The 14581-nt window shown below is 44.3% G+C and overlaps 1 protein-coding gene across 1 annotated transcript in view; it reads right to left on the reverse strand.

Moving 5' to 3' along the window:
• Positions 1-3647, reverse strand: part of ATP8A2 (ATPase phospholipid transporting 8A2) — a 510308-nt gene extending 506661 nt beyond the window's left edge. Inside the window, exon 1 of the mRNA XM_087814449.1 lies at positions 3566-3647. Coding sequence (XP_087670575.1) covers positions 3566-3641 — 76 coding nt within the window. The 5' untranslated portion in view covers positions 3642-3647. The remainder of the gene's footprint in view (positions 1-3565) is intronic.
• Positions 3648-14581: the final 10934 nt, after the last annotated feature.

Consider the following 14581-nt stretch of genomic DNA (forward strand, 5'->3'; position numbering starts at 1 on the left):
AGTACCGTTACTTTAATACAGAACAGCTACCAAACTCTGACAGTAAATATCATACTCCACATGGAATTCTGGAAGCACTAACTTCAGTGTTCCAAGAGCAAAGCAAGCATAGCACTTCTGGTCAAACTTTTGTTGACAGTACTAGCAAACATAATGAAATAAAAAAATAAGAGTTAGAACAATGATAAAGAAACAAAATTACTATTTGCAGATAATGAGACTGTCTACTACACACACAAAATTAAGAGAATCCATAAACTATCAAAATGTATAAGACAGTTCACCAGGCTGTTGGATACACAATCATTAGAAAAACCCAGTAACTTTCCTAGACATTAGCAAAAGCCAATTTAAAATGTAAATCTGGAATAATCCCATTCCTTGTAGAAATTTACGAATCTTGGAATCAATCTTTTAAAATGCATAGAAACCTCATGGAAAAAATTATGACACTTTAACAGAAAATGTAAGACATTAAATGATGAGAAATATCATGTTTGCAGCTGACACAAAATTTTAAAAATGTCTCCTCCCCAGATTAATGTATAAATTTAAACAAATTTAACCAAAAAGTATGTAGCCAGTGTGTACAGACGTTTTTGTTTTTGTTTTGTTTTGTTTCATTTTCAGAAAAGGCTCTTTTAAAAATATATGTGAAAATCGACTCATCCCAGATGGCTATGGGGTCATATGCATTCTTATCCATGGCCCCAGGACAAATGGAGAGCCCTGCACTCTCGAGCGCCTCAGTGCCGCCCCCTCCTGAGTCCTGCTCACCAAAAAATCTTACTTCCTGTCAAAAAAATTATTAATTTAAATATATGTTTATATATATATATACACACACACATATATACATATATATACACACACACACACATATACATACACACATGTGTGTGTATATGTAAGGGGCCCAAAAGAGCCACTACGTTTTTGCATAATGGGTGAAGAAGCTGCCCAAAGCTTTGAGGGCAAGCTCTGCAGATGGCAAGGCCTCACTCCTGGCTCCACACCTCAGTCAACTGAAAAGGATAGATTCCAGAGAGCAGGACACCCCTGGGCCAGGCCTCCAGCATCCAATCCACCCTTCCCTAGAAACACGTACAGCCTCACCACCTCTATCTGCCAGGGTCATCATCCAAACCCGCCTTCTGAGGCCCTATGCCCAAGGTCACCAAGTCACCCAGGGAGCCCACGCTATCCAGGTCCTCCCTCTTCCTCATAAAGTGTGTAAATATTCTAGATAGACCCCATCTTTTAAAACTGTCCTGTGTGTCTTCTGGAACTTGCAACCTGTCTTCAGCAAGATCCTCTGCCTCTGGAACTTCTGTCTTTCATTGCTCTGCCCTGATGACCCTGTTTCTCATTGATCTCAGATCACCGTTCCTCCCTTCTCCCTAAAAACCCCTTACTTTGACATTTATGCCATCGACTGTACAACTCCAATATTAGTCTTAAAACAAAACAACTTCTCTGGAACTCATATCTTCCTCCAGCTACCACTCAATTTACTCTCCCCCTTTTCTGCAGAATTTACCCTAAAGAGTTTTCTGGACATGCTGTTCCCATTATCTGTCCTCTTAGTCTGTCTGGAAACTGCTCTACAGACGTTCATATTCTGATGATGATATAAAAACAGCTCTTTTCAAGGTCACCAATGACCTCCACATTGCTAAGTCGAAAGGTCGGTTCTCAAGCCTCATCTTTCTTGAGCAGCACTGTGCACAACTGAACACTCCCCAATTCCTGCACATCTGCCCCCACCCCGAGATGCTGGGCACCCCTCTCTGGGTCTCCTCTGACCTCACTGGTCATTCAATCTTCAGCCCCTTTACTGCTGCTCTAAGCTCCCTGACCTTGAAATGTTGGAGTGCCCAGGACCCTGCCCAAGGACCCCTCTCCTTCTGTGCACATCTGTACACACTAGCTAATTGGCAGAGCCCAGTGCAGAATGAAAATGCAGGCCCCTTGTCCAAAATTTATTAATACTTCCAAGATTACCGCAGCCAAGCATTAAAGCAAATGTAGGCATCTTCCACAAGCCGGGCCCTATGCAACTACATGGTGACATACCCATGGAGCCCTGCTGAGGACTTTTGAATGTATCTCTCTGGTCTAGAACAATACTCCCCTGAACTCTAGGCTCATAAATCCAATTCTCTGCTAAACATCTCCACTCGGCTCTCTAGTGTCACTTCATGTGTTCAAAACCAAATTCCTGACTATCACCCTCCTCCCTCTGCAAAAAAAGAACTGTTCTTTCTGCAGTCTTCCCATCCCAGTGAGTGGTGCATTCTTCCAGTTTCTCAGAACAAAAACCTCTGTGCCATCTTAGATTCTCCTCTTTTACTTAAGCCCCATCCAAGTCATAAGCAAATGCTGTTGGCTCTACCTTGGAACATATGGAGGATGTGCACACTCCCCCTCCTTCCACCTGAGCACTGCCACAGGAACCATCTGGCACCTGATTACTGCTGTCCCCTCCCACTGGGCCCTGGGCTCAGCCCTTCCTCTCCACCATCTAGTCTCAGCCCATATGCCCTGTGATTTTTTTACACTGGGAGTCCCATCAAAATGAATTTGAAGGTGCCCTTACATTGCTTAAATGTAAGAAAGTCTGCTCTAAATTACCTGATAAGCTGTTTCCCTCTCACATTATCCAACTACAGAAATAGGAGTCGCTGGTTTTAAGATGCCTGTTTCTCAAAACAAGAAACACAAAGATTACAAGTGACCCCAGCTCCAAGCTGCACACCCTGTAACCTTCCTCATATCACACATCTACCTACGAACTTTCCGCAAGTCCTGAAGTGGTAAGAAATCTAAGTGTTTTCGAAGCTCCCTTTCGATTTTTCATGATCTAAGGGTGTGGGGAACGCGTCCTGCATCATCATCACATAACATCGAACTCAACAGGATTTTGGTTTCTAAATGTGTGAAAAAGAACAGAACCCAGGCGTGAGGTGGGGGTGCTGTCTGAAGCGCCGGTGGATCAGGCGGCCCAACGCCCGGGCGCATGCGGGGTTCGTGTCCCAGACGGCGGTGGGCGGCTGCTCGGTGGGTACAGCGGCTGCTCCGAGGCCCCAGAACCCCGGGAGCGGGAGCGACAAACACTGGTGGGACCCTCCCGGCTCCCTCTGAGCTCTGCGGCAAACACCGCGCACCGTGAGGCCGGCCGGCGGGAAAGGCGAGAGGGACCCCGCGCCCTCCAGCCGCGCCCACCGCCCTGGGGGACAGCCGGGCACCGCCGGGGGGGTCCCGCCCGCTCCCCGGCCACAGCCGCCGCCTCCCCGCGCAGGAGCCGACCGACGTGCGCGCGAAGAGCTAACGAGCGCACCTGGGCGAGGCCCGGCCCGGGTCTCGGAGGCCCCCGCCCGCTCCCCGGCTTCGGGCCCCCCGCGGCGCGGTGCAGCGGCGCCCAGCCCCCCAGGTGAGGGCGGCGCAGAGCTGCGGAGGCGCGGGCGGCCCGCGGCCCCGGGGAGGGGGAGGGGGCGGGGCAGTGTCACCGGCCGCGCCGGCGCCCGCCCAGCCCACCGCCCGCCGCGCGTCCCTGCTTTCTCACCCACGGAGGAGCGGATCCGGGACCTTCGCGGCAGGGACATCTTAAGAGCGTCGCCCAGGCGGGAGCCGGTCCGCATCTCGCCCCGCTCGGGGCGGCGCAGCTCCGAGCGAGCGGCGGAGGCAGCGCGCAGGCGTGGGCTCCGGGCTGCGGGCCCCAGGGCCTCGGACTGCGGGCGCGGCGGGGGCGCGGGCGCGGGGGCCGCGGCGGCCGCGGGAGGCTGCGCGTCGCTGCCGCAGCGACCCGCCAATGCGGCGGCGCCCCGGACGGCCCCGCAGCCGCCGCGCGGGCCGGGAGCGGAGTGGGGGAGGGGTCGGCCTCCAGCCGGGAGCCCGCGGAGGAGGAGCGGCGCCGGGAACCCGCTGGAAGGTGCTCGGGAAGAACCGGGAATGTTGCGCGGGGCTAAGGGCTTAGGCGGCGGGAAGGCGGCGGGGCGGCCTTGCGGGGGGCCGGGGTTCGGAGCGGCGGTGCCGCGGGAGCTTCTAGGGCATGGGTGCCCCTCGCGTTACTGTTTTCTGTCTGCGCCTGCCCGGTACCTATTTGATCTGCCTGTCACTTGTCACAGGGTGCAGGTGTCTGCTGTGAATAACAGTTCAGCGCTCATAGCTTCCCTTCTTTTCGCAGTTTCTGTTTTTGCATGTCCAGTTTGGGGGGATCCCTGTGGGTCCTTCACAGGGACATTGTTTCTCAGGAGTCTGGAACTTAGGGAAGGGAGGGTGTCCACACTCCTCTTCCAGCCCCCACAGCCTGCCTACAATTCCGACTCGTGGCGTGTTCAAGCTGTGAAAAACCTAGAGAACACTTACCGCGCGCGCGCACACTCGCAGAGAAACAAAATCCTTCAAAGGTGAGGTGACTTGTCCAAGGTCACTTGATCTATTTTTGTTTTTACTTGTCAGTTAATGTTCAAACTGCGTTTCCTCCTCCTGAGCACAGTTCCATAAAGAGGGGGAAAAAAACTGAATCTTTTTAATTTCTGAAGAAATTCTCAAAGTGAAAATTTTAGAAGATTCATGTAAGAGTGTGACCCCGCCTTTACTGCTGTGATCATTAACGCTTCATTTAACATAAACTTCAGGGGCTGACAGAAGAACAGAGTTGAGCACAAAGATCAGTGCGGGGGGGGGGGGGGGGCGGGACAGAGCCCGTGGCCCCCCGGCTCCCCCCGCCAGCCTCCACTACCAGGGGTTTCCTTAGGAAAAATGCGGGAGGGAGGGACAACTTGCTTTATGAACTATAGGCTGACAGTTTTAGCTTCAAGAAGGATTCCTTGCCTGTCTATTCTGCGCCCTCAGAAAAAACGTCTCTGATAAGAAATGAGTCTTTAGCAGGGGGTGGACAAAGAAATTTTTCTAAATTGTTGAGCTGAGCTTCAGGGTGGGAGATGTTTTGTCAGTGGGTCTTCATAGCTGGGGAGGGTGATCTTACAGCTAGTTGATGGTAGCAATGACTTTGTCAAAAACTTTGTCACTAATGAGTCAGTAAATTTTCTTATCAATAATAATATAACCCCGTGAGGACCTAAGCCAGACTGAAAGGGACTTGAGTGAAACCCCAACTTTAAGGAAAATAGGAAAAAAAAATTTCTATAACTAAAAGGGAACAGAAAAAGTATATAGAGGTTATTTTTAATTTTTAAGAAAGCTGACTATGTTAAATGTAGAATGTTTGCCTGCCACCAGACTGACGCAGTGTCCTACCCTGGTTTATTGCAACCCCATCGTGAAATGGATTGTTGCTTCTGTTTTCATGTTTGTCTTCCAATAACCTAAACTGTCCTGACAACTTCGTAGGGTGTTAAGATAGTTCAGTGGCACACCTTGAAGATCTCAGCATAGGTGCCAGGAGGGGTAGATGAATGTCGCACTTGCACTTGCGGTATCCCCCTGATTGCCATGGTCCATTCCCCTGACCTTCGGGAGGCAGAGAAATTAGCGTGGCATTTGACCACAGGATCCAGACCTAAATCCTGCCTTTGAGGTCTTTTAGGTATATATATATGCCCAAAGGACAAAAGTGGCAAGTGATCAGTATTTATTATTAGCCTTACAATCCAAATGACAGTATAGGCCACTCAGTAACCTATGCTTGACCTCTCAGAGAGATCCTTGCCCCCTTTCCAGAGACTACCCAGGCCAGAAAGGAGGGAGACAAAGAAGGGCAAATGCAACATGCAGAGCAACGGGGATAAAGAAATATGTTTTGTCTCCACCCTCATGGAAGCAAGAACTTCTCAAGAAAGAGAGTCTGCCTCAGTTTCCTAGAGCCACCACCCTGGGTGTTCACAGGTCTGGTAACAGAAGCAGCCTGCAGAGGAGAGAGAGAGAGACTCCTGGAGAGGCAGCCCAAGGAGGATGCACATCACGCCCCCAGCGCTGAGTGTTGGCAGTGTTGTTGCGCTCGGTCAGAGCAGCCCGTTTCTTCCCTGCGGGTGAAGTGGAGGGAAGAGGGATTAGAGTTTTCTTTCCCTGAAAGCCAGCTGTCTCCATCCTCTCTGCTGTCCTCTGTGCCCCTCTCCCTAGGCAGTGAGATCAGCCAAGGCACACCCAGCTCTCCCAGACGGAGGACCCCTGCCCTCTGGTGCTTTGCCCACAGAAAGACGGACTCGTCTCCGAGAGTTCCGAGGAGGGAAATCTGCACACCTTCTCTTCGCAGCACACTCCAGAGTTCAAGAAGTAGGGTTTCCAAGCAGTTCTTCCTATGGTCATCTTCAATTTCTTTTATTTTTATTAAAACCCATTCTTCCTTAATCATCATGGTTCTAGAGAACAACCAGCTTGCACCCTTCTCAAGAAGTTCTTTCATACAAATGAAGACTTTCAGTCACTTCTTAAGCCTTTCTTTTCCTCAGACGAAAGCCCCGTTTCCTTATCAAAATGTTCATACGTGTATACATTTTATATATGGATACATACGTCTATACACGTATGAACATTTTAAAAGTGACATATAGAGAGCATGTAAAAAAGTATGGCTAAGCATATAGCTATCATCCACGTACCTACTCTCCAGTTTAGGAAACAAAATTATATAGACACAGTGGAAGCCACTAATTCCTGATCCCTTTCCTTTCCATCTGTCCCCAGATCAATATCTTATTCAACTTTCTTTATAAGGCCTCTTTTGTTTTTCCCTGTTGTTATTTACAAACAAACTAAACGGCAACCCTGACAGTAGTGGGTAAAGGATCCAGGGAGGAAGACCGTGGAATGCAAATCTTTATTCCCCTGTGGTGGTCTTACTCGGCAATCTCTAAGTGCATTCTTATGACTCCTTCAGCACTTCTCCAGATTCTTCTCATCTTACTGTTTTTAGAAAGCAGTGTCCCAAACTGGACATAAAAGAAATATTCAGTAGAACTGTCAATATCTATCTTCCTAATGACAAAAGGGGAAATTGTCCCAGGCCTAGTCCCCCTCAATTATTCATTTATTTGTTAATATTTATGCCTGGCACGTGATGCTGGCTGCAGCTGGAATTTTAGCAGGGCCTGTCATCTGGTATTCCCCGTATTCCCCTTCCTCGCGCCCCTCTGTTCCCTCTTCCCCTACCGCTCCTCCCTCTTCCTGCTCTCCTCCTCCTCAGCTGCTGTGGTCCCAGTTCTCTGAAAATGCAATCTTTTCAATAAACAGTGCTGTAACAACTCGATGTTCATATGGAAAAAAATAAACAAGCCTTGACCCCTTAACCCTATACAATAATTAACATGCATCATAGACTTACGTGTGAAAAAGTAAGATTATAAAGCTTGTGGAAATCATAGGTGAAAATATTTCTTACACAGGACATAGAAAGCACTAACCATAAAAGGAAAAACTTACAAATTGATCAGCATCAAAAATAAAACTGCTCATCAAAAGACACCATCAAGAAAAGGAATAGGCAAGCCACAGACCGGTGAAGACGTTTACAATGTCTGCATCTAACAAAGGACTCCTACTAGGCTATATAAATAACTCTTACAATTCAGTACTAAAAAGACAAATCTAATTTGTTAATCATCAGGAAAATTCAAATTAAAACACAGTGACATTCCATCGGGGTGTCGAAATAAAGTAACAACTCTAAATACTGTAGAGGATGCTGAACAACCAGAGCTCATGCATTGCTGGTGGGTGTGTAAAATGTTACAACCACTTTGGAAAACAGGTAGTTTCTCATAAAGTTAAATGTACACCCTCCCTGTAACTCAGAAATTCTAATTTTTGGTATTTACCCAAGAGAAATAAACACATATTTACAAAGACTTACTAAAAATATTAATAGTAACTTTATTCAAAATAGACTCAAGCTGGAAACAATCCAAATATTCATCAACAGGTAAATGAATTTTAAAAGTTGCCGTGTATTTATATAAGGGGATATGACTCAGCAATAAAAAGGAATAAATTACAGCTGTGTACAACAGCATAGATGAATCTCAAAAACATTGTGCTGAGTGAAAGCAGGACAGAGAACAGTGGATACAGAGTAATTCTGTTAAAGTAACCAGATCGGGCCCAAGATGGAGTGCCTGGGGCTAAGGCCCACATCAGCAAAGCAAAACTAAATTTCTATGATCTGTGCTCTCGGCTTTCCTAGAAAAGGAAGGTTAAAGTCAACCAATCAGCACTTGTGTGCCCATCATAAGTCACCCAGCCCGACTCCAAGTCTTCCCTTTGCTCTGTATAAGGAAAGGACCCTGCTTTAACCCAGGGGCAAATGCCCAGTATAACTTCCTTGCCCCTGCACACTTTGGCCTATAAAAATGTCTTGCCCTTGGCCAGGTGGCTCAGTTGGTTGGAGCATCATCCTGTGCACCAAAAGATTGTGGGTTCAATTCCCAGTCAATTCCCATACCTAGGTTGTGGGTTCAATCCCAAGTCTGGAGCATAGAGAAGGCAACTGATCAATGTTTCTCTCACATGGATGTCTCCCTCTCTGTTTCCCTCTCCCTCTCCCTCTCTGTCTCAAAATCATAATAATAATAAACACATTCTCAGGTGAGGATTAAAAAAAATTTCTTCCAAGGTGCTCAACATCACTAATCAACAGAGAAATGCAAATCAAAACCTCAATGAGTTAGAATGGCTATTAAAAAAATAACAAAAAAGCATTGATGATGTGGAGAAAAGGAACCCTTGTACACCATTTGTGGGAATGTCAGTTGTTTCAGCCTCTATGGAAAACAAATGGAGGTTCCTCAAAAAATTAAAAGTAGGACATCCATATGATTCAGCAATTCTACTTCTGGGTATTTATCTGAAGAAAATGAAAACACTAACTTGAAAAGATATCTGCACCCCCATGTTCATTGCAGCATTATTTACAATAGCCAGGACATGAAGCAGCCTAAGAGTGCATCAGTAGATGAATAGATAAAATGTGGTACATGTACACAATGGAATATTACCCAGCTATAAAAAAAAGAATGAAATCTTGCTATATGGGATTACCTGGATGGACCTTGATGACATTATGTTAACTGAAGTAAGTCAAACAGAGAAAGACCGTATGATCTCTTATATGTGGAATCTACAAAAAAATCCAACTCACAGCTACAGAGAACAGACTGGTGATTGCCAGAGTCTTGGGGAGTGGGAGGAGTGAAATAGGTAAAGGTGGTCAAAAGGTACAAACTTTCAGTTATAAAATAAATAAGTCCTGGGGATGTAATATACAGCATGGTGACTATAGTTAATACTATATTGTATGTTTGAAAGCTGCTAAGAGAGTACATCTTAAAAGTTCTTATCACAAGAAAAAACTTGTAACTATATTTGGTGATGGAGGGTAACTAGACTTATTGTGGTGATCGTTTCGAAATATATACAAGTATCAAATTGTTATGTTGTATGCCTGAAACTAATGTTATGTCAGTTATATCCCAATTTTTAAAAAATCTCTTGCCTTGAACAAATCTTTAGAGCTCCTTTCTATCTGCTAGATTGGCTGCTGCCCAATTCGTGAATCACTGAATAAAAGCCTACTTCACCTAGTAAACTGATCTGTAAATTGTCTGTGAGAAGTTTTCTTTTAACAATTCCATTTAAATGAATTTTAAGAAAAGGCAAAAAACTCTTAGGGTCAGGTTGTAGAGATGTATAGAAAAGGGACTACTCAAGGAAACTTCCTAGAGTGATAGGAAGGTTCAACTTATAAAAAATAAAGGAGTGGATATTGGGTGTATGCATTTTTTTGAAACTCATCAAACTATACAATTAAGATCTATACCTTCACTTTTAAAATAATAATAAAGGGAGTGACTTTTTTAAATGCTTGCACTAGGATACTCATGTCATTTATAATAACAAAATTATGAAAAACAAGCCCAATGACAAGAAAATGAACAAATAAGTTAAAATCTTTTTTAAAAAATGATTCTCTTTAAAAATAAGATTTTTAAAGACTATTTAATGGCTTGAGAAATTATTTAAAATATAATGTTAAATGAACAAAGGAGAAACACAAAACTGTACATTAAAATAGATCATTTATATATAAATTATACATCCATATGTAGAAAGGGAAGTATTAAAATGTTAACTAATTATCTGTGAGTGGTGATTTTTATTTCCTTCCTATACTTCTTGGTATCTTTCAAATTTTTTACAATACGATATTAGAAAAACTGTCTTCTTGAATGAATTGTAGGAATATAGTGAGTCCATTGGCCCAGAGTTGCTGCTGCTATAATTCCACTTGGCTGAACATGTACAAAGGATGAATGTCAGAAAGTGATCAAAGCGAGTGCAGGTGGTTGCCAAGCTGAACTGAGGGGACAGAAGGGATGTCACAATACCCGAGTAAAGACCCTCTTCAGGAAACCCAACTCAGCAGCAGGGTGTTGGGAAATTCAGCAGCTAACACAGCAACTTGCTGACAAGTGAACAAGTCTAAAAGCAGATCCACTTGTTTAAATAATAATAGTAATAACAATAATAACTAGCATTTTTAAGTGCTTACTCTATGCCAGGCAATAAGCTAAATGCTTTGCTTTCTTGTTCTTGTTTAATTTTACAAACAATGCGAAGAGATAAGCACATTATTATCTCTGTTGTGTGGATGGGAAAACTCAAGTTTAAAGAAGCTCAATAATTTCCCCAAAATCACATAGGTAGGTCATAAGTGGAGCCAGAATGTGAGCTTTTGCCAGTCTGTCTAGTGGCCAACACTCATAATTATTGTACTCACCTATATCTTTCAAAGAGGTCTTTCAACAGAGAAGCAGAAGTAAAAGAAAAAAGAAAATATTTCTAGACAGTCATAATAGCACAAGCCTAAAAGCATACTTTCACATAAACAGAATGAAACAATTTAATCACGCATCTGTATTTTCTTTTACATCTGCTGAGTAAAGACAAACAAAGGTAATGACAGCTTTGGACACATGCCCTCATATACAACATGCACGCATACAGACTCACATTTTACTAGATTCTGAAGTTCATCAGCCCTCTAGCAGATGGTCATCTGTTGCTTTGTCATCTTTCATGAACTGCTCTCTCCACTGCAAGTAATTTGGAGGGAGGTAGAGAACAATATCATAGCCCCACCTCTCCTACTAGTGGAGTGGCCATAAAACCATGCTGACCAATCTCCCTGGAAACCGTACTTTATTTCCAGGTGAAAAGGAAAAACCAGATCTGCGTAGGAAAAAACAGAGGGTTTTACAGAGAGAGATACGCTTGAGGACAGAGGATCTTGAGCTGTAGAAGGATGTAAGTTTGGGGCTTCTAGAAGCCCTCTTGGCACTATGGAGAAACCCTGGCTAGCTACCCAAGACTGAGATTCGTTTTCAGGTAATATTGTTTGCTCTGATCAATCCAGCCTTTTCTGAAGCCCAGGCTCCTCAGTGAACTTTATATGGTTGAATAAATTCCCTTTTTACTTCAGACAAATGCAACCCTAGAATTTCTACATAGGAAGGACTTGGGGAAGGAAAGAACAAGAGAACATATCTTGAAGCTGCAAACAGTGCTTTTACTTAGAGTGCAGATTTTGAGAGGGATTAGAAAAATTAATGGGGGCAGAAAACTAAACCTCCCCCAAGCCACTCCTGGAAGCTAATACTATTTAGGTTTTTATCACTTGTAACCAAAATATTGCTGATTGATACGAATCCCTTCATCTTTTCTGCAGCTCTTCCCACCTCTGCCATCAAATTTACCTGGAACACGTTGTTATAAAGAATGCCCTGTGGAGATGAATGGTGTCAATATAAAAACACAGCAACGGTAAAACTTCTCAAAGTGTTTCTCAACACATTCTGACTTCGAAAATAAAATGTGTTCGTGGGCATCAGCTGGTATATTGATCATGGTGTTAGCTCCTATCACATAAAACAAAATCCCTAATCTTGTATCCTACATATGATTGGACCTCCTAATTCCCATTGTGTCATTCTTTCTGGAAAGTAATTAAGAACATGGACATAAAGAATGCCTAACCACGAAAAATTCCCCATCAGTGTCTTCCTTTCATTATTATCCATAAATAAAACAACTACTTCCTAATGTCCTCGAACATTTCTCAAGCATTTCCTTTTTCTAGAGGAAGTTTAGGACTAAGAGTCTGAGTATCCAAACAGTAGCCTTCTACCTACAAGATACATTTTAAAGCATCAACTTCAAAGAATTATAAAAGCTTTTAAATCCATGATTTCTATTAAGATCAGGTTGCACAATTTAAGCTCAGTTACAATAATATGTGAAACTAGTCCCACAGACTCACTTCTATGTCAGCACTGCTTATTTATCTTACAATAGTCTATATCACCAGAGGAAGTTCATCTTCAGTGTTTAGATGGATTTGAAAGATAACTAATATGTAACTCTTGTTTCCCCTATCTGTTTTCCTGCAGCTCTTTTTTTTCTGAAGTACATTCTATCTTTGGGTGAAAGGTCTGTTGTCCCATTTGGGAAGCTCTTATGAAAATGCCATGAATGAGACACAGTGGAATAAATAAGTATGGGTGTCTTGGTCAAGTCACTGCCTATCTTATTTTTCCCATATGTAGATAAGTAGGTAGTTCCCTTTAAGTTCTGAAAATCAATGATTATAAGTGGTTTCAAGTACCTAGTGTCACACTAGCACTCACAACCTCAATTGAGTGTGGACAGATCCATGTATCCTTTCTTGACATTCTTAGACCAGTAGATGGCAAGCTTTAGTATATAAGGGAACCACTTGGTAAATGGGGACACTTATTGAACTGCAGATCCTTGCTCCCCACCCCCACCTGCTTCAGTAAGTGGTAGATGGGCCCAAGGACAGCTGCCTCTTTCCAAGCATTCTGGGTGATTCTGGTATGCATGGCCTTTGCATCACTCTGGGACAACTGCCTTAGAGTCAATACAGCTTTCTGTGTGCTGCATAAACAGGGAGCGAGCGTTGTTTCATTTGGTTAATCCAGCCAGGATGGGCCCCTGAATGCTTGGGTTGCCAACTATGGTCACAGTCCTGCCACCTAGTGGCCTGAGAGTCAGAACTGCTCCATCTGGGCTCAGATAGAAAAAAACAGAGAGCTGCAAACGGGCTAGGGATGTGGAGGCCCAGAGGAAGGCAAGTGTTCAGGTGAGGAGACATGAGTACGCGTGATGTGTGAGCATACACACGCAAACACATGTGCACAGGAATGGGAAGCATCTTTAACCCCGCCAGCTCCCAGCACGGTGTCCGTCTAATGATGGGGGAGAGAGCAGGGAAGGCAGCCTGCGAGCCTAGAGCACCCACTCAGGGCGGCAGGCCCGGTGGCCCGCTGAGGAGAGGACAGGCCCGAGCACCCCGCAGCCCTGCTTTAGGAAGGCGGGGCTCTGGGAAACCATTCTGGAAAACACACATGGAAAAGAAGCCGCCGTCCCACCTCACCTCCCTACCTCCTGTGTGTGCCACGGCCTGCAAGGCAACCTTCACGCATTCACTGTACCCTCCCTGGCTTCCTGTCATGAAAACGGGGAGAGTTCCCTTTCCCCGCTGCCCCGGGAAAGAGGTGACACAAAGGAAAGCGAGTGTCCCGCAGAAGACAGAGTGACAGGGCAGGGCATGGTGTGAACTGGGCAGTTGACACAGAGCTCAGGAATCCTGGCAATTTACTTCCTCCATCGTCACTTACAGGCTCCAGTTCCTGATTCTCCCTCAGCTTTTTTTATTTTATTATTATTTTTATTGTTGAAAGTATTACAGAGGTCCCCATTTTCCCCCATTGATCCCCTCCACCCCACATCCACCCCACCCCCAGGCCTTCCCCATACCAATGTCTGTGTCCATGGGTTATGCATATAAGCATATAAGTTCTTTGATTAATCTCCCCCCACCCACTCCCCCACCCCTACCCTCCCTCTGAGGTCCCTCAGTCTGTTCCATGCTTCTATGTCTCTGGATCTATTTAGTTCATCAGTTTATTTTGTTTATCACATTCCACATATGTCTCACTCAGTTTTTGAAATGACTTGTTAACGTCATGAGTGTTGTTTTAGTTAAAAGTAGACAATACAGTCAGTAAAGCCACATAACCAGGCACACATAAACTGCACCATGTCACAATATGCCTGAAACAAATGAGAGTGAGGACAGACTGGGCACCTCACCCTGTCATGAACTGAGGACACACTGAGCACGTACATGACTATGTGACAGGCCAACTGACTTACACACGGAGCAAGGACACTGTCATAAACCAATACTGTAGTTATGAATACATAAATTTCTTTTTTACTTCATATATTTAAAAAGAATACTTTTCAACAAATGGTGCTGGTACAACTGGATATCCACATGCAAAAATGTGAATTTAGACCCTTATATCTCACCATATACAAAAATTAACTCAAAATAGATCACAGACCTAAATATAAGAGCTAAAACCATATAACTTGTAGAAGAAAATCTTTGTGACATTGGATTAGGCAAATAATTCTTAGCTACGATGCCAACAACACAAACCATAAAGAGAAAATAATGAATTGGATTTTATCAAGATTTTTAAAAATGTTTGCATTTCAAAGAACACCATTATGAAAATGAAGATACAAGCCACAA

Source organism: Miniopterus natalensis, chromosome 2, assembly GCF_054644295.1.
Source record: "Miniopterus natalensis isolate mMinNat1 chromosome 2, mMinNat1.hap1, whole genome shotgun sequence".
Lineage (NCBI taxonomy): Eukaryota > Metazoa > Chordata > Mammalia > Chiroptera > Miniopteridae > Miniopterus > Miniopterus natalensis.